We start from the raw sequence: 18,442 nt of genomic DNA on the forward strand, positions 1-18,442 counted from the left end.
TGTACTTTAAACTCTCATATTAAAAAAAAAGAAAAAAAGAGAGAAAAAAACCCCATATAGTTAGGGTTTATTTCAGTGTGACTTAATAGTGCACAGATGTTTAACATGAATAAAAAATCCATACAGTGGATAAGGCTCAAGGCTTACAACAAGCAGAGGAAAGGTAAAAATAAGAGGAGGTGGATATTAATAACTAGAAACATTCAAGGGGAATAAAAAAAAAAAAATCACAAAAATCTCTAAAACCAACCTGCTCTTGCAGGGAGAAGCAGCTTGCTGTTTGCAGTTTTGCCATGAACATAGCATGCAGTGACATTAAAAATCATGTCATGGTGCATACCGAGAAACAAGAGCATTGAGGTGTGAGATTATCTCTCAGGCCTGCAGCACTGGAAAAAGCTGTGCTCTGCTTTAAGAAAAAGGTCAAAGGGAAATCTACAGCAAAGAACAACCCCCAAAGCAGAGGCAGAGTGCTGCCTGCAGCACATGGAGGAAAGGCTCTCCAAATGCAGTTAGCACTTAGACACCTGCAAGCCTCATACCAGTATTCAGAGGAAACAAATATAATTCTGTCTATAAAATCCATGGGACCAGCAAGCGTTGGAGACAATGAGTCATAGTCAGCTTTGGGTAAGTGGGTCTAATGAGATCAGGCTCCTCATTTGCTCAAGTCTGGTTTGATGTGAAGCACCACACGTCTCTGTTGTGTCTGTTTCAGTGAACTACACAATTCAGAAGGGAAAAGGGTCTGGACGTGGCCAGATCCAAGATACCAAAATGCTCTATGATGGCAGTTTTCTCACCCCTTTCTCCACTGCAGGCAAGCTAAACTTGGATTCAACCAATTGCATCTCTTTGGGATCAAGAACCTATGTGGGTATTCCCTGGGCCCTTCTTGCATGGGGACCAATGAGGATGCAGTCTAGCAAGGACAGTGATGGACCAGATTTTCTCTTCCCTTTTAGAATACAGACTCCTCATCCCTCTTCATCCTTTTCAACTTTTTCATCTTCTGCCTGGAGTTTGTTGCACTTTTCTGATACTCTTAGGCACCAGTTGGGAAGGAGAACAGCCAGAGAGGGCTCCACAGCTCTGCTAAAGATGCCACTGGTTGCCCACATCCTGAATGTCAGATCCCACAAATGAGGTACACAGAAGGTAGGCATCAATCAGACAAGTTAAAGGCTGCTTCTGTCATCTGTTTTCTTTCCCAGTGAGTATCAAACTGCATAATGAACTGCATAAGGCAATTTTGTTGCCTTTCAAGCACCTGTTACAACCTGAAAATGCAGCTCTCTTTTTAAAACCAACATTAAGTTGCAACAGATACGCAAACATCTGATTTACAGCACATAGTTTGTGAGTGTGACAAGACCCCAAAAGAACAGGACAGAAAAAAATCCACTACAATTACTGCAGGAGGTAGTAAAGTTGTCACCAAACTCCCCAAGTATCTCCCTCCTTAATACTTTTCATATTAGCGCAGCAATCATGTCATGAAGAATGAGAGAAGCTGGACTGGGGGAAGGAAAGTGATGTCACAGAAGTGGTACATATGCAAACGCAGAGATGAGAAGTTGTGTCCCAAGAAACTGAGCAATCAGGAAGTGGTTTGAGATGGAAGATCTCACCACAGCCTCAATCTTCACTTCAGGCAAATTAAGTGCTCCTCTGCAAAGCTGAGCAGTCATGTACCGCAAACACCTCAGGTTTGCCTGCTCTACATGCCAGCTTGGTAGTAAGTCGAGTATGTGAGGAAATCTACTGATGAGTGTGCAAATTGGCTTTCTCTTTTCCATGTGTTGCAGAGAACAGCATTAAAAATATAACAGAAAAAATATCTAAACATTAAAGGATGATTCTCAAATGTAGGATGAAAGATGATCTTCTGCTAAGGGGCATGAAGGTAAGCTTCTTTTTTGAGAATGAATGGCTGTTAGTGGAAGTTAAAAAATCTGTTTTCTACTCAGGGTCTTACTGTTGATAATCCACTTGTCAAACATCCATGTTTACTTGAATAACGAGAGGCCACTAAGTCATCAATATCTTCTTCTGTTTCCCCCAGATAATCCTAAAGGACAAAGAGGCATTTTAGTTGTCATTTTTTCTGCTCTGTATTTGGGCAGCCTCTGTCCCTTCATTTTGGTTCACATGTTTTCCACTTTAGGAAGACTGTGAAGGACACATTGAAAATTCTAAGCTCTAGAGGAATTTTGATTTACAATTTCCACAATTTTGCACAGGCACACAGTGTAAGAGGAAAAAGACACTGTTGCCATTTCATGTTTCTGTTGCTTAAGAACTAGAAAATTTGACACATACTTCATATCTTACCCTGGAGGCCTCTGCATGGCCAACAACTCTGCACATAAACAAAATCCACTTCCATGCCTAGTCACAAATCCCATGTGAATTACTTTATTCTACTTGCTACTATTTGCATTCAGGAATTCAACTTTGGAAATCTTAGAGGTACATGGTGAGAATTTTTCAAATCTTAACAAAAGAAATCAGTGAATTAAGATCTGATATTGAGGCCCAGGGAATCATTGCAACTGATTTAACTGAAGACATTTGGAGCCAGAAGCCATTAGATGACTGATTTCTTGGTTACAGTCCAACTTCCATGCTTTTTACAAGACATACTTTTTACAATCCAGCAATCCATTTCCCCAATTATTATCTATATTTCTATCAGTCAAACTCCAGAAAATGGACAAGCACTCAGTTTGCATTACACTTACACCCTTTCATGTTGGTCTTTAGGGACAGGCAACAATGTCATGAACAAGATCATTAGCACAAATCCATTCTCTAAGAGGCACTGCTGAAAGCCTTGGGTTACTGTGAAACCATGTGGGAAGAAACTTGTCCTGCTACACCACATATATTTAAGGGGTAAACAAAAAACCCAGCTGATGTGCATGCTTTAAAAGTAATTACATTCCAAGTATCCTCTTCTTTAAAAAAAAAAAGGATGTAAATGGAGGAAGAAACCCAATTATTGCACAGCTTCATATATATGCTTGAGTTTTAATAAACAAGACTGATCTATAACATCTTCAGCTTATATAGAGAAAAAAAAAATTTAACACAGCAATAAAGCTAAAAAAAAAAAAAAATCACTAAAATCTAGTTGATGATCCTAATAGAGCTGTAAAGTAAAAGTCATTGGAAAAAATCCCAGCACGTAGCTAGCATCCTATTAAGTGTAGCTTGGAAATTTCAGCTGTTTCCTTAAACCTTCTTTTGAAAGGCTCTGCTTTTAGTTTAAATGGAAGTCAAATGTCAACTTCCTTGTATCTGCTTTGCAGCCATAAAAACCTCACATGGTGACCTACTTCATTCTATTGCTTAGTCACTCTCTCTCTCTCTCTCTCAAAGTACACAGACAAAGGCTGTATTCAAACTTGGGAACCTCGAAGGCTTCTCTGCTAATCAGGAAAAACAGAGCAAAGAAGAAATGCTGCTGCAGAGATGAACTGTCATGGTTTATGTAAAGATCTGCAGAGCATTTGTCATCAGAATGCATAAAACCAGCTATTACATCTCTTCTTTGCTCCAGTGACTGAACAACAGAAAGTGATGCAAGATTTTATGTAACTACTGTCCAACTGTAAAATTGTATATTCAATATTGAGCAGAGGGAAACCAGGACAATCCATCATGCTCCTTGGGATAAAAATTTACATACTGAGGCAAACAGTCCTCTTTGCCTTATGTTCTTAAAATGAGCTTCCTCTGCTGATCTCTTCTCTTTCTAATGCATTTGGGGCACTGTTATCACCCCAGAGGAAAAGTAAGTCATAGATATTTTGTAGTCTAAGGAAAAAGGCCATGGAGATCCAGGCCAAGCATTAGCAGTGCTTCACAAAGAGTCCTTAATGACAGCTAGCTGGCTACCAACTTTTTGTCTGCAAGCAGATTTCTAAACCAAACCCCCCCAAAAAATGGTCAACAGATAACCTATGCTCTTAATTAATTTTGCACCAGCATGATGATGTTTCTCAGGAGGTGTTACTGAACTGTAACTACATAACTGGTAGGTGCTGTTAGCTTATTAAAGTTAGAGCTAGTAGGGCATTATTCTCATGGTCTCCAGTGAAGGTTATAAAATGCACATTATCCAATTACCTGTAGTGAAACAGCTCAGCATGTAATGAACACTGCTTGGTCAGGAATTCAGCACACACTTCTCTAGATAACAACACTAGATGTTACTGCTTCCCCATACTCCTTGGCTTTCTGAAGGTTGTTGCTTTTTGCTATCTAAGGTAACATTAAGGTAGAGCAGCAAAATACTCATTTCAATTTTCCAGCTGATGCCTCTGTATGTTTTCCTGATGGGTTTTCCTGATACAGGTAGGAGCAGAGTGACTAAAAACCTTTTCCCATCCTTTTAGCTGATAAATTCCAGCAATCTGCATATCTGATTGGCAAGTGGTATCTTCCACACCGTTGCTCCATCACCCACATGGAAATTGAAAGGACTGTCAGCTAGCACCACTAATCAGCCAGGAGAAAAAGGAGGTATAAAACTCAGACTGTAGGAACTGTTGTTATCTTCATGAGGTATCTTCCTTTTTGCCTCTTATACTGAGCATCAAATAAACTAAACTCCAGCAGGAATACAACTTTTTTCTCAAAACACTGCATCCATAATGAATATAGGGCAGGACTCTGAAGACTCCTTTGAGTCCACCTACTCTAAAAAAATCTATGGTAACAGTAAATCTGATGGATGCAATCAATTGATTTAATATGGCATAGCAAGCAAGGACACAGAGAGAATCAGAGATTTATTAACTCAGTTATAAATCGAGTTTAAAGGTGAATTAGCACTCCCTCAGACCCCTGAGCAGCTAAATCTAGGTTATGCCACAAGAGAGATCTCCTGTCTTAGCAAAGAAGCTGGAGAGTTGCTGAGATGCAGTCTGAAATTTCAGAGTCAGCAAGAAAGAAAACAGGAAAAAACAGAAAAGAAAGGAAAAAAACAACCCTCTAAATAAAAAGAAGACAAAAATCAAAGAAAATCAAAACACTCTGGACTTAGCATCTCTGGCAACTGCCCCAGAGAATGTGATAATTACAGTGCCTTGCACAACTGGAGCAGAAAACTGACATAAAGATATTCCAAATTTGTATTTTGTTAATTTTATGCTTTTCTTCTGCAGGATCATCCAGATCCTTACTCAAGAACAAATAATTTTTCTTTTCTTTTTGAAGTTTTCCTTCCACAGGTATCTGACACACAGGAAGGGCTTTTTTATTTCCTTAAAGATTAACCAAACAAAGCAATGCTGCAGGCAAATTTTTTGAATGCTTACAACCCAAGAAACAGATGGGAATCCCATCACAGTTTTCCACCATGCCACAAGTATCAAATGCTACTAGAAGGGGAGACATCTCCCATGGCCAATGCTCTTCTGAAAAGAGCAGATGGTAAGGAAAGACTATAACAAAAGACAAAGTGCATAAACCATAGCACAGAGGGCTTTGCTAAGCTACAAGCACACATTTGGAAACTTCAGAATAAAGTAGGATTAGATAAAAACCTACCTGAAATTAGTCTTCCTCCCCACCCACCCAAAACCCCCAAGCATATTTAACAAGCTTGGAAATTCTTTTTATAGCAGTGATGCACATCTGCAACTTGTGGATCTTGGATATGTGCATATAAGAAGAGGGAAGTTATGAGTCAAGAAAAGTCAAAGAATACATAGAAAAAGGCATGGAGATATGGAGGAGAAAACAGTGAACAGGGAGTGGAGGCAAGTAACAGTGACAGAACAGAAAGTTGGGGATCTATTTGCTAAGAATATATATATGTGGGGAAAATCCAAACCAGACAAGAACTAAAACCTTTAAAGCAACAAAATCAAAGCATCTCTGCATCAAAATTAAAATGTAAAAAAGAATGAATTCACAGAGCTTGGGAGCATGTAAAATATACTGCCTGAAATTTGTTTTCAGGCCAGGTTTCTTTCATTTGTGAACTCATAACCCAGCAAATTAATAGCAAACTGTCACCATGACTATTCATTGGAATCATTCTATAGCAAATATGCTCAAAAGATGAAGCTGTTCAAAAAGTCATTAAATGCTCCTTATATAATGCTTTGCATTACAGGTACTTCACATAGAAACACGTACAGTGCTGATTTCAAAAGTCTGAACAAACAAGGTTTCCACCCCATAAGCACTGGCATATTTATAACTCACCAGTTCCTGATCTAAGGCACTAGGTACAGATCTGCTTCTTGTGCTCAGAGTATCCTCATTTCCCTCAGAGAAAGAATCACTCAAATCTATCTCGGATCGGCTGCGATCTGGAAAAGAAAATAATGAAAGTGTTTGCTGTGGCTTGTACAAAAATATTCCAGTTCATCTTCCACACTTCAATAAATGTTCTCTCAAACTCAACTGTTTTTTTAAGAAAGAAACATCAAAACAATATTTTAGGTGTCTGTCACAAAGTCTGTGACAACTGAACATCAATACGATAAATGGAAAAATGAGTTTTCTGATGCTGCTCAGCCTTCTGCCCAAAACTTCTTCCCCTGCACTGTAATTGTCTCCTGTGGAGGATACTGCAGGACTTTCTTTGGTCTGCCTATCAATCTACAACCCTGCAAAACTTGCAGTCCAAGTATTCACAGTGGTTGTCACATCTACCACCATCACCAAACTCTCCCCAGCATCTGCTTCAGGACTAAGTAACTAAGGATACAGATGGACATCAAAACGACTTCTGCCATTACTGGTGGTCCCTGAACAGAAGGGTGAAGGAGGCAAACAAGTCTTGTGACCTGCACAAATTTCTCTCAGTCTTCTAGTCTACTTTATAGGTATAAGACATGCTAGATGTCTTGGAGAAAAGTTTTCTTAGTCCTCTCCAGTTTTGTGTGACTGTTTGATACACTGAGGAAGAAAGTGGGGGAGAATAAGTTTTTTTTTTTTTTTAGCTCCTGCTGCTAAAGTTTTTAACTATTCATCCTGAGCTACAGCTGATGCGACAGGAAAGGTCATTCTCCTAAGCTTAATGTCCTTTGAGATTGTCCAATAAGGAGACAATGAAGAGTTTGAGGCCTGTTCCCAGGCTGCCTGCAGATTTGCTTGGCATCCATCTGCTTTGGTAACATAAGGCCACTTCTTTTCTACTAGGACAGAGCTTATTTTATAAGGAAGCAGAAACCAGAGATCATCTCCTTTGATTAGCTCTGTGGGATAAACCCCTAGGTTTCTGCTCTGGGCTAAATTCAGCTGAAATAAAGGGACTCCTGCTGTGTTTCAGAAAGAAACCTGAAAAATCTGAACCCACTCTGTTAGCCCTGGAAGAAGCCAGCTGAGTGCCCGAGACAAGCAGAAGAGTGCAGGGTGTTGCTGACTCCAGTTTCAGATAGGTAAAGGAGGATCCTCACCTGCTGCTGCAAAGTAGCTCTGACAGCACCTTCCTATGCAAGCTTCATTTACCTAACAGCTTTCAAAGAAACAAGGTAAATTACAGATGAATCTACTGGTGCAGTGCATCATCTATGAAAATCAAATGACTTGAAGCCTGCAAGGGACTTGCTCTCCAACAGCTTATTGTTTCCCACATTTGCTTCTGAGCAAAGTCTCTGAAATGTAATGGGAGCAGCCCTGCAGTATTTTATTCTGTTTGCAGAGAGGTAGTCTTTCATGGAGTTGACCACACAGAGAATGATTCAACAATGTGCAATTATGGATGAAATCTTGCAACAATCCTACAAGCAATGTGACTTACCTAGTACTGGCATTGTGGCAACATTTACTAGGGCTAGGATTATAATTTTTTTTCAAATGTAAAACTTGTTAAGTGGTATAAGCCTGGATAGTAAAAGGGAAGACTTTTCAGCATGAATATGTATAGGTTTATGAAACTGAAATCTGATCTTTCAATGGGCTTTAAAAATGAAGGAAGCAGAATCACAAGAATAATACTCTGATGATAAAGCCTGGCAGAAAGAAAGAAAAGACTTAATACTTGCCTGATGACAGAGATACCCTGGAAACTGCAATGGAAGGTGTTCCTGATGCTTTCCTACAGTGCTTCTTTACTAAAGCTTCAGGTACACTTTCACTTGCTGGAATAATCATGCCATTTTCTAAACCAGTGTCCTGCACAATAAGAAAAATGCACATCCCATAAATACAAAAAGCAAGCTTATCAGCCATTAATCTACAGAAGTATTAGCTCCCAGAATTCCAAAGCTCCTTTATCATCCAGTCTATTACTGAAATCTAAATATATAGTCATCTACTCTGCTGTTTAGCACAGAACCTGAATAAAAAAAATCTGCACAAAGATGCAGTTCTGAGTTTGGAACTGAAAAACAGAGCAATGCACCAGGACTGAGAGGAGGGAAATGAAACACTCAAACCTATTAGAAGTTCACTTAGCTTGGAAAATTAAAAAAAAGAATAAAAAAAGGCAAAAAAAAAACCCCAAACCCACACCCAGAAATATAAGGAAGATAAAACCTATTGTTTTTATGCCAGCATGATTTAAGTCCAAATGAACTTCAGCTAATTAAATTATGCCAGTATGGTCCCTTAAACAAAGCCAATATGCTTGATATCAATATGGGGTTTTGCCTTCCTGTAAAGGAATGACTAAAAACATTAACTCCACCTAAATTAAAGGGATTGGCCTTTTTGAGCCAATTCTAATGCACTTGGAATCAAGTCAGTCTGTGAGCAAAGAATAGAAATAAAACAACTATTAATTTATTTACAGCTCTCAAAACTGCCCTTCATATAGACTAACTTACTTTTTATTAGAAAAGACTGTATACTAGACTTAAGTATTTGGAAGTTAGAAAATAAATCCAGATTTGTTCAACAGGGCTCTGATCTCAAACACTCATCCACTCATTTTCCAGAGTAAGAAGTAAAAGGTATTACATCTGATTATAAATTTTGCTTTCCTTGTACACTTGAGCCATGGCAACTTAGCACAACCTTTTCTTAAGAGCAACTGAATTTAATTCAGAATGAGGGTTGAGTGTGCAGCCAGGAGGAGCTGCTTGACAGACAGGGAGGTTGTCTGGGAACAGTGTCTGCTTCTGGCTGGCTGAGCCTTATGCTTATTACATAACAGCCAAGACACCTACAGACATGGTAAACAACATTCCAAAAGGCCTAACAGCAGGTAAGAGGAATCCCATCTTTAATTCTGATAAGGCATCTAGCACACATTTTGCATTATGCTATAACTTATGCAGAGCCCAGTGTCCAAATCTGTAAAAAAAAAAAAATATGGTTTGATCTTCTGCATGTGCTGAACCTACAAAAGTTTCCCGTAGAAGTGGAATCATGCTGGACCTTGCATGCTTTAAAGTCACATCCTTATTTCACAGCCCTTACTCAAGGCCCTGTAGTGCCAGTAAAGCTTGACTCCCAGCCCTTGTGCTTCCCAGCTCAAAATCTACAGTTCATGAATTACAACTGGACATTAACAGGAATTTTTAGACAAAAGAAAAATGTCTGCCAAATCAAAACCCACATCACTGATAGAACAGAAAGATTTTTATTCTAGTAGAGATCTTCACTGGTCCTAGAAAAATTAGGGAAGAAACAAAATCTCTGCCAGGCTTGATCCTTTCTGAGCTCTATATAGATATAATAGGGCAGATATCAGCTAGGTCCTCTTGTTTGGTGTCAGGTGTACCTGGTGCCAGCTCTGCAGCCCTCTGCTTACCCTGCTATAATCTGCAGTCATGCTGCGTGTGCTGAGTGCCGGAGACCTCTGGAAGGAAGGTATGGAAACATTGCCTCTGCTCACAGGACCCACAGCCCCTTTCAGGTGGCTTGCAGTGGCCTCTGTGTCACCACTGTCCAGTGAAAGGGTGCTCCCTCTGGGATGGAGAGAATAGTATTAAAGTGTTATTGCTTTCAGCAACCTCATTGAGCAAACCATTGCAAGAAAACAGCCACGGTAATGGTTTACTAGAACAACATTGCCCTGGAGGAACTGCAAGCTTCACTGCAAGGAAATGGGCACCTGGAAAGAAAAACACAGGCAAGGATGAATTACAATTACTTTACACATACAAGTAATACAAATATTTTCAGCACTTCTGTCAGAATTGTGAATGGTCCAAATGGGCAGCTCCTGTCCAGGCTGCAGAAGCTGAATTCATCCATGTTCGTTATACACTGTACCTGCATCCCAGCAGTAGGTGCAATGACTTCCTATCAGGCTTCTCCTTGGTTTAAAGGCAACTATAGTGACATGATAGCACCCTCCACTTCTGCAGCCAACATTAATGCCAGCACTATCTTCAGAAATTCTAAAATCCTTGCCTATCTGCAGTCCTGTCCTCAATAGAGTCTCTATGTCCTGTCCAGAAAACAGAATCACACAGAATCAATAAGGTTGGAAAAGACCTCAACTTGCTTGCTGTCCTGTTCATGTTGTAGTAATGACTTTTGACTCAAACTGGTCAACTCTTTCAACTATCTTGGAAAGCTAGAAAAGCTGGACAAGTCTTTTTTCCAGTTTTTATGTCAGCAAAAATTAAAAAGCACTCTGTGATCAACATACCAGAGCCCAACTGCTGTCGAGTACCACAACAGGCAGAAATTTTCCCATTGGTCATTACTTATCAGTCTATCTGAACACTGAGAGTTAGAAAAGGTAAGTTGCATTTTTTGTAGCTTTTCAAACAGTGAAGATTATTTTTAAATGTATTTCAATACATTTCCAATCAATGTTTTATTTTCACTTGAAAGCTGATTTGTAATAAAAGTACAAGTACTTGGCTGATCTACTCTTCTTTTTTTCCACAAATATCAGTTCAAACTTTTAAATTTTTTCTTCACAACTGAGAAAAATCTCAAATAGTTTTCTAGGACAGGAACAGTTCCCAATACATTCCTACTTACTACTTTTAAAACAGGCAACCAACCAAACCCACAACCAAACCAAATCCACCACCAAACCAAACCCAACACCAAACCAAACCTTAGGAATTGATGAAGGAATTGAATCCTTTTCACATGGAAAATACTGTCAGAGGCAAACAGTAGTGCAAATTTACTGGAGAAAACATTGGGAACTTACAATATACTTTAAGCCAAAAGAGATTTGCTTAATAAATATTCCAGTTTTGCAGATATCTTCGTGCTAGACAAGAGCTGAATTTCACCTTCACTTGGTTTAGGTTGCCATACCATGTTTAGAATAACTACAGTAAAAATCTTCTCTATCATAATGGACATTTTTACTAGAACTGAGCTGAATAAAAAGTACTCCTGGGACACAATAACTCCTGTCTTATCACTGTATGAAACAGTGAGCACTGGCTCTGAATCCACGCTGGTGGAGTTATCAAAACCAAGGAATTCAAAGGAAAATCACAAACACCAGAACTGTCAGCAAATGTTGTGCAACTGTGTTTTTGTCTTTAGTGAGCATATGGTAACCTTTATCACATTTGCTATCCAATTTCATATATTGCATAATAAACATGCCCTTTTGCATGTGCACTTCACATACACTAACATTTTTTAATTTGGTGAGCTAGTGATCCACAAATCCTACTAAATGTGTTTTGGATTAATTTTAGTCATATTTGTTTACAAATAGATGTGTCTTTGGTGCTGCAAAAGTCAGAAAACCCAAGGTTAGTGGCTGTCATCTTTATTTTATTGAAGTTGTTGGACTTCAGTGCACACACCTTAATCTCCAAACCTGCCAGTGTATGGAAAGTAGCCAAAAATGCTGAAAACATGAGTTTTACTGCCTGTTACCCCAATTTTGATGGATTGTTGTGACTTTATGTTACAAAAGTTTCTGTTGCATATTCCTTACCCCAACACAGATTTTTTTTTTTTTTTGTGCTACTTTCCCTCCTGTCTCTGGTGGGGGGAAGTGGGTTTGTGAGAAGAGGCTGTGTTAACCCAGGACATTCATTTAACACAGCCTTCCAGTACCTGAAGGGGGGCTGCAAGAAGGATGAGGAGAGTCTGTTTACAAAGGCCTACAGTGACAGGACGAGGGGCAATGGCTTTAAGCTGGAGAAGAGCAGATTTAGATCAGATGTTAGGAGCAAGCTCTTTACTATGAGGGTGGTGGAACACTGGAACACATTGCCCAGGGAGGTGGTTGAGGCCCCTTCCCTGGAGATATTCAAGGTGAGGCTTGACGAGGCCCTGGGCAGCCTGATCTAGCTGGGGATGTCCCTGCTGACTGCAGGGAGGTTGGACTAGATGTTTGGAGGTCCCTTCCAGCCCAGGCCATTCTATGATTCTATGATTCAAAGACACAATGCAGGACTGGCAGAGGACTGGCAGACACCCTCAGGTCAATCCTGACATGAGCTGTACCAGATTTCTGTTGCTCACCTCTCAGAAGGTGGAGTTAACTTGCCACTGTGCAGACTTTGGATTTCAGCTTCTGAACCTGTGCTCCTTTCACTTCCATCTTTACCATTTTTTATTTCTCCTTTGGTAACTGCCCTAAATACTTTCCTTATGAAAACAGGAAATAAAAGGTTTTGAAAGTTGTAAGAAACAGCAGACTGAAATGTGTGCATTATCTTAGTTTCATGACTGACCTACAGACAGCTCTGGTCAACAGAGCACCAAATCTGATCTGATTCCTATGAACAAAACAAAAGAAAACCAAAGAAAACCAAACCAAACCAAACCAAACCAAACAAAACCAAACCAACCCAACCCAACCCCAGAACAAAACAACAAAACAAAACAGAATCACATTTGCTATAAACTGCTTTTTTGTAACAAAATATTTAAACATCCCTCCTATTCAACATGACAACTTCAAGCTTTGATCCACAAGCACCTGCTATGAAAATTTAGGGTTTTTTTACAGTTCATACCCAGCAAAGTATTTTTGACTAAGTATTGTGTTTTCCCCTAGCATATTACACTACACATATTCTGTTAAAGGTTTCTTTGCAGTTTCTGCAATTATATGGCTCCATGCTACAAACTGCTATTTTCTGAAAACATATCATTGTCCCTTTACCCTGCAAAATGTGGGCTAATAAGTCAGAAATGATTGAAATTAAAGTTTTGAAGAGTAATAGGATTCTTCACAGACTTACAAACAATAATAGACTGTTAAGTCATCCCACAACACCAAGTGTCAGTAGGAGTCAGCCCCAAAATAGCTTTGTTAAAACACATCCACTAATGAGATTTATGGATGTGGAACCTAAGGAAAGAAGGAGCAAAGAAGGAAGAGGAGGAATAATGAAATATTTTTAAGAGATACTACAAAATATACTAGGGAAATCAAGCCTAAGGGTTGCAGGATTAAGTGTCCTTTATGAGGCATGTCGCCACCAAAAAATACTTCAGGCCACAAACTGAAAAAGGCTGAACACTGATAAAATAAACAACAGGAAATTACATATAAAATAAATAACTGTTCCTCATGTGGGAATATGACTAACATATTTTCACAAAAGGTAAATGAAAAGAGGATTAGAAAAAATAAACTTTAATGCACTCTCACTATAGCTACTAATTAGGATGTTTCAGAGCAACATCACAGTCCTATTATAGTATATTCCCCAAGGTGGTTCTTTCTTCACTTTAATTTGGAAGGCAGAGGTGTTCTGATGTTCTTTTTCACAATATTAAAGAGAGATAACTCACTGATGTTAATTTCTGGAGTCACTTGAACAAGTGATTCCATACTCTGCTTTCTACAGCTTTCTTTTTTTTTTTACTTCTGAGGAGAGCTATCTCCCTACTTTACATCTAGGATCCATAATTAAATGTGGTTTTTGTTTGTTTGTTTGTTTGTTTGTTTTTCAACAGAAACAGTTTTCCAACTATCAGCCCATGGAGCTCCAATCATGCTGAACACTCATCTGATTTTTCTTCCCATTCACCCAATGGCCTCAAGCTCCATCTGGACACTGTTCACACAGCCATGTACTCAATGCATCTGTTCATGTTCCCTGAGAGTGAGTGTTCCTCTGAAGGACACAGACTTAAGTCCCTAAGACTGCAAGGTGACCTGCAACATAGCTGTTTAAGCCCACAAGAAAGGGGCACTGCTTGACTGTTAGACTGCATTTGCACAGCAGGAAGCTAAGGGAAAACTTGACTTGTGAGAAGAACTAACCAGTATACATAAATTCAGGTTCTCCAAATCCTGTTTTTTCCATTTACTTCATCAACAAACCTGCCTTTAGGGACACTCTGTTATTTCTGGGTATAAGCAAGAAAAACCCAGGAGTAAAACTGCCTTTTTTTTCTGCTACATTTATAGCTGAAGAGTAATTACAGCTGCACTTGCTAGGGAACAGCAGTCTAATTATAGTTAGCATGCTTATAAAAGAAGGCTGTTTCTAACCCTGGAAAGTTTGAGGCAGAAATGGAATGCTGGAGAAACTCAAAAGAAAATATATCCAACCATATACAGCTGTTATCTGATTTATCAGTTTCCAAAAGAAAAGGCTTTACCCTATCTTTTTAGGTCCACTGAAGACTGATTTAAGGCCATTTGTGGAGGAGACTGATACATCTGGCCTTTTTTCTTCATTTTCTTGGGGTTGATCATTAAATGTTCTTCTGTCATCCTTACTGGAAACTGTATCTTCTGTAGCAAAGCGTGAAAGGGAAAGAAAAAAAAAAAAAGAGGGAATGGTGAATGTTTCATAAAAAGGGTAGCACGTGTGAAACAACCTACAAAAATAGATTTGTCATTTTTCAGTATTAAATAAAGCCCTATAATAAAATAGCGTGAAAAAAACCCAACCAAATAACTTAGGAGAGTAATTAATCTTTTCCTTTTAATAACAGAAAATAAAACTTCAAGTGGCTTGAAATGTTTCTCACTATTGACTCTTGTCTTGAACTGTGCTTCTGAATTTATCACTGACAACATTTAATAACCACAGGACCCAAAACATAATTTTGTAGTGTGCAATATTTTCTGTGTTAAAATGAAAGAATGTTTTCCTAATTATATGTTCTTTCATCTCGGAGAAAGGTATGGGGGAAACGGCTTAAATATCTGTTTTTCAATATGTCTACCAAATAACAAAATTGCTAATTTGACAGGCTGCATAATACCAGACACCCCAAAAATGTTATAGATATTTTCCCACTTGGCAGCTTCTGAAGCACAGTGAAGGTGGCAGTGTATTTGCATCAGGCATTTTTCCAATGGCAGTAATCCAGTCCCTCTCCCTACACGTTGTCCATACCAATCACCTAAATGCTACATCTGAAAACAGACAACCTAAATAACAGCTCCTGTGGGTGGAGTGAAGTAGTGTTCTTGTTTAAGCTTTTTCCTGAGCCCAAAAGCCCAATGGAACAGATTGAGGTTGCCTTCCCTCTCCCCTTTTCCCAGTAGAGAAAGCAAATTTTAGCAGAAGGAGAAGAAAGAGGTAAAACTACAAAAAGACAGCCTTGAGTTGATTTGGAAGTAAAAAGGTAAGTTTAACAAAATGCAAAAGGAAGGTTACAAAGGTATAAGGAAAAGGGATAAATAAAATATATACAAAACCAGACACAGCTGGCAAAGGATTCTCTGGCTGTAAAATGGATTCTCTTTAGATGCAGTTATCTGGAACAGCATGGAACAGACCCAACCATGTGGTTAAAGAGCTCACAACAGCTGCAGAGTGTCAGAGGGCTGAGGGCAGGATAGAGAGTGAGACAGGACATTGCCCCCTCTTAAACAGGATTGTGAACAGGAAGTGGGAATGGAATAGACTTTGACCCAGGGACCCCTCCCCTTGGGAGTGCAACAGGTCTCTCTGCCCACCTGGGTCAGGTTTCTTTGCCCAACTGACGCTAGGTTTTTTCCAGCCCACTCCTGGGCTGGGTTTAACCCAGCACAAGTAGTTAAGTGAAGACAGAAGTATCAGCATTCAGGAAAAAATCCTGTTTCTTAAACCCTTAGTCCCGTGGTCCTGGTCTGAAGCACCACAGCAGTTCACAGATGTTTGCTGTGCTTGGTCAAAACAGCCAGAATGTTTATTGTATCAAAAAACGCAGGTGCAATTTATCAGAGATATTTGGGCAAAAGAAAAGTCAAGTGAGAACTACGAAGTGCCAAGTAGTCTGGATATAGTCTGTGCTCCAGTATTCAGCTCAGGAGTTAACATTTATCTTTCTTATTCACCACCACTACAAATAAGAGAGCCAAAATAAAAAAAGTGGCTGGATTTAGATCTCTGCATACAGCCAAGCTTCCTGGCAGGAACTGAGAATGAATTTTTAAAGCTTCTGCTGCTGGCTTTGCAGCTGAATAATACTGTCCACTTGTTTGGTCAGTGAGATTTTTCAGCAACTCTCTATCTCCATGGAAATATTTCCTCATTCATCTGTAACTTTCCTTTCCTATATATTAGGCATTCACAAATCACTACATAGTAATACCCAAATACAAAATTGAGATTAAAATTCTTGTTATACTTGCACCTTTGAGAGTGAAGGAGAAAATACCACACAAGTCAAACACTCTGGAACAAGTTTCAATGTAAAAGGCAGAAGCAATTCCCTCTCTTGCAGTCCTTACCTGGGAATTTGTGTAGGATAGATTGTCTGACAACATCAGTTCCAAGAAGATTTGATTGTTTGAAGCGCTTTGCTCTCTCTTCAAAAAACCATTCTCCTGTCACAACCCGTAGCTGTCTATATGGGAAAACCAAAACAAACACCAGAGGGACCATGAACATTAACAAACTTGGCCAAAGAAAGTTATTGCTTAAACCCTTAGGTCATCGTTCAACTGTTGTGCTTACAAGCTCTAGGTAACATTCACACAGTTCAAAATAAAGAGTAAAAAGATTGATTTCTTGGATTTCTTTCCAGTACTTGAAGGGGGCCTACAAGAAGGATGGAGAGAGACTGTTTATGAAGGCCTGTGATGACAGGACAGGGGGCAATGGCTTCAAACTAGAAAAGAGCAGATTGAGATTGGATGCTAGGAAACAGTTCTTCACTATGAGGGTGGTCAAACACTGGAACATGTTACCCAGGGAGGTGGTGGTTGAGGCTCCATCCCTGGAGATATTCAAAGTGAGGCTCAACAGGGCTCTGGGCAACCTGATCTAGTTGAGGATATTGCTGCTTACTGCAGAGTTGTTGGACTAGATGATCTTTGGAGATCCCTTTCAACCCAAACCATTCTATGATTCTAAGAATAGTAGGACCCAGCAGAAAAAGAATATTCTCCTTCTTTGTGAATGAAAAGTGATTTTCAGCACATGGAAATTCAGTTAGCAAGTGTTTCAACCACTTTAATCTAATGCCTGTAAAAGATATGTAGCATACTATTCCCCTAGTCCTTTGGATATGAACTGCTCAAGATTATATTTTCTAGCACAGCAAATCAGTGCTCACAGGTTTGTTTTTTGTTGTTTTTTTTTAAATGGGTCCAAGGTCCATACTGACTGTAAATCATGCTACATGCATGCATTTTCTTCCTTTTCTCAGCTATCATGTAACACACAATAAAAAATACATATGTGTTCTACTAAAACAGTGTTTAGATTGGTCTTCCAAAGTGTGCAACTGATGCTGACCAGAATTACAGAATCATAGAGTATATCTGTTTGGAAGAGATCTCAAAGGCCATCCAGTTCAACCTTTCACCCAGTACTCAAGGGTCAACACCAAGCCATGTACCCTGAGCACCAGGTCCACATACCACCTGAACACCCCCAAGGACAGTAAATCCAACACTGCCCTGGGCAGACTGTTCCAATGTTTGATAACCCTCTCTGGGAAACAATATTTCCTAATATCCAGCCTGAACCTCCCCTGGCACAGCTTGAAACCATTTCCTCCAGTCCTGTCACTTGACACCAAGGAGAAGAGGCTTCCCCTTCCTTGCTCCAACCGCCCTTCAGGTAGTTGTAGAGAGCAATAAAGTCTCCCCTCAGCCTCCTCTTCTCTTATAACAGTGTTATAAATTGTAATAGAAGCCATTTTTGCATAATTGCTCTTTCCTATACTCAAAATGGCTATGAAAATTTTAAAGAGAAAAAAAAAAATCACATTCAAGTATCTAGGTTTAATCTCAAATACTTCAGGTAACTGCTAAAGTCCTAAATTACTGATCCACCTACTCACATCATCATGTGAGAGAGTACATCATGGTTTCATGATTCTTCTCCCTCTATGACCTCCTACTAAATGGATTCACTAATGTGCTTCTCAGTTTAAAAATGAGATATAATCTCTGGCCTACCCCTGCCAAAAATTCAGTTTGTTATTTTCCACTCTCATTTTTGCATGCTTAAGTGCCCAATTAAAAAATTTGCATTTAAAGTGGAAAACCCCAGTGTCCTAGTTTGGAGCAGACAGAAGTTCTTTTACTCCTTCCCAGAGGAGTAAAAGAAAACCACTCCACACAGGATTGGAAAGAATTGGGCAGAATCAGACATTTAAATGGAAGTACTATTCACAACTACATACAACA

General features: G+C 39.3%; 1 protein-coding gene across 1 annotated transcript in view; it reads right to left on the reverse strand.

The window, feature by feature from the left end:
• The window catches only part of SYTL5 (synaptotagmin like 5), a 63,592-nt gene that overhangs the window by 20,739 nt on the left and 24,411 nt on the right, over nucleotides 1–18,442 (reverse strand). The window contains exons 3-9 of the mRNA XM_054384774.1: nucleotides 16,535–16,650; nucleotides 14,467–14,599; nucleotides 12,370–12,495; nucleotides 9,722–9,878; nucleotides 8,010–8,139; nucleotides 6,223–6,329; nucleotides 1,979–2,071 (exon numbers count right to left, since the gene is read on the reverse strand). Coding sequence (XP_054240749.1) covers nucleotides 1,979–2,071; nucleotides 6,223–6,329; nucleotides 8,010–8,139; nucleotides 9,722–9,878; nucleotides 12,370–12,495; nucleotides 14,467–14,599; nucleotides 16,535–16,650 — 862 coding nt within the window. The remainder of the gene's footprint in view (nucleotides 1–1,978; nucleotides 2,072–6,222; nucleotides 6,330–8,009; nucleotides 8,140–9,721; nucleotides 9,879–12,369; nucleotides 12,496–14,466; nucleotides 14,600–16,534; nucleotides 16,651–18,442) is intronic.

Source organism: Indicator indicator, chromosome 1, assembly GCF_027791375.1.
Source record: "Indicator indicator isolate 239-I01 chromosome 1, UM_Iind_1.1, whole genome shotgun sequence".
NCBI classification, from domain to species: Eukaryota; Metazoa; Chordata; class Aves; order Piciformes; family Indicatoridae; genus Indicator; species Indicator indicator.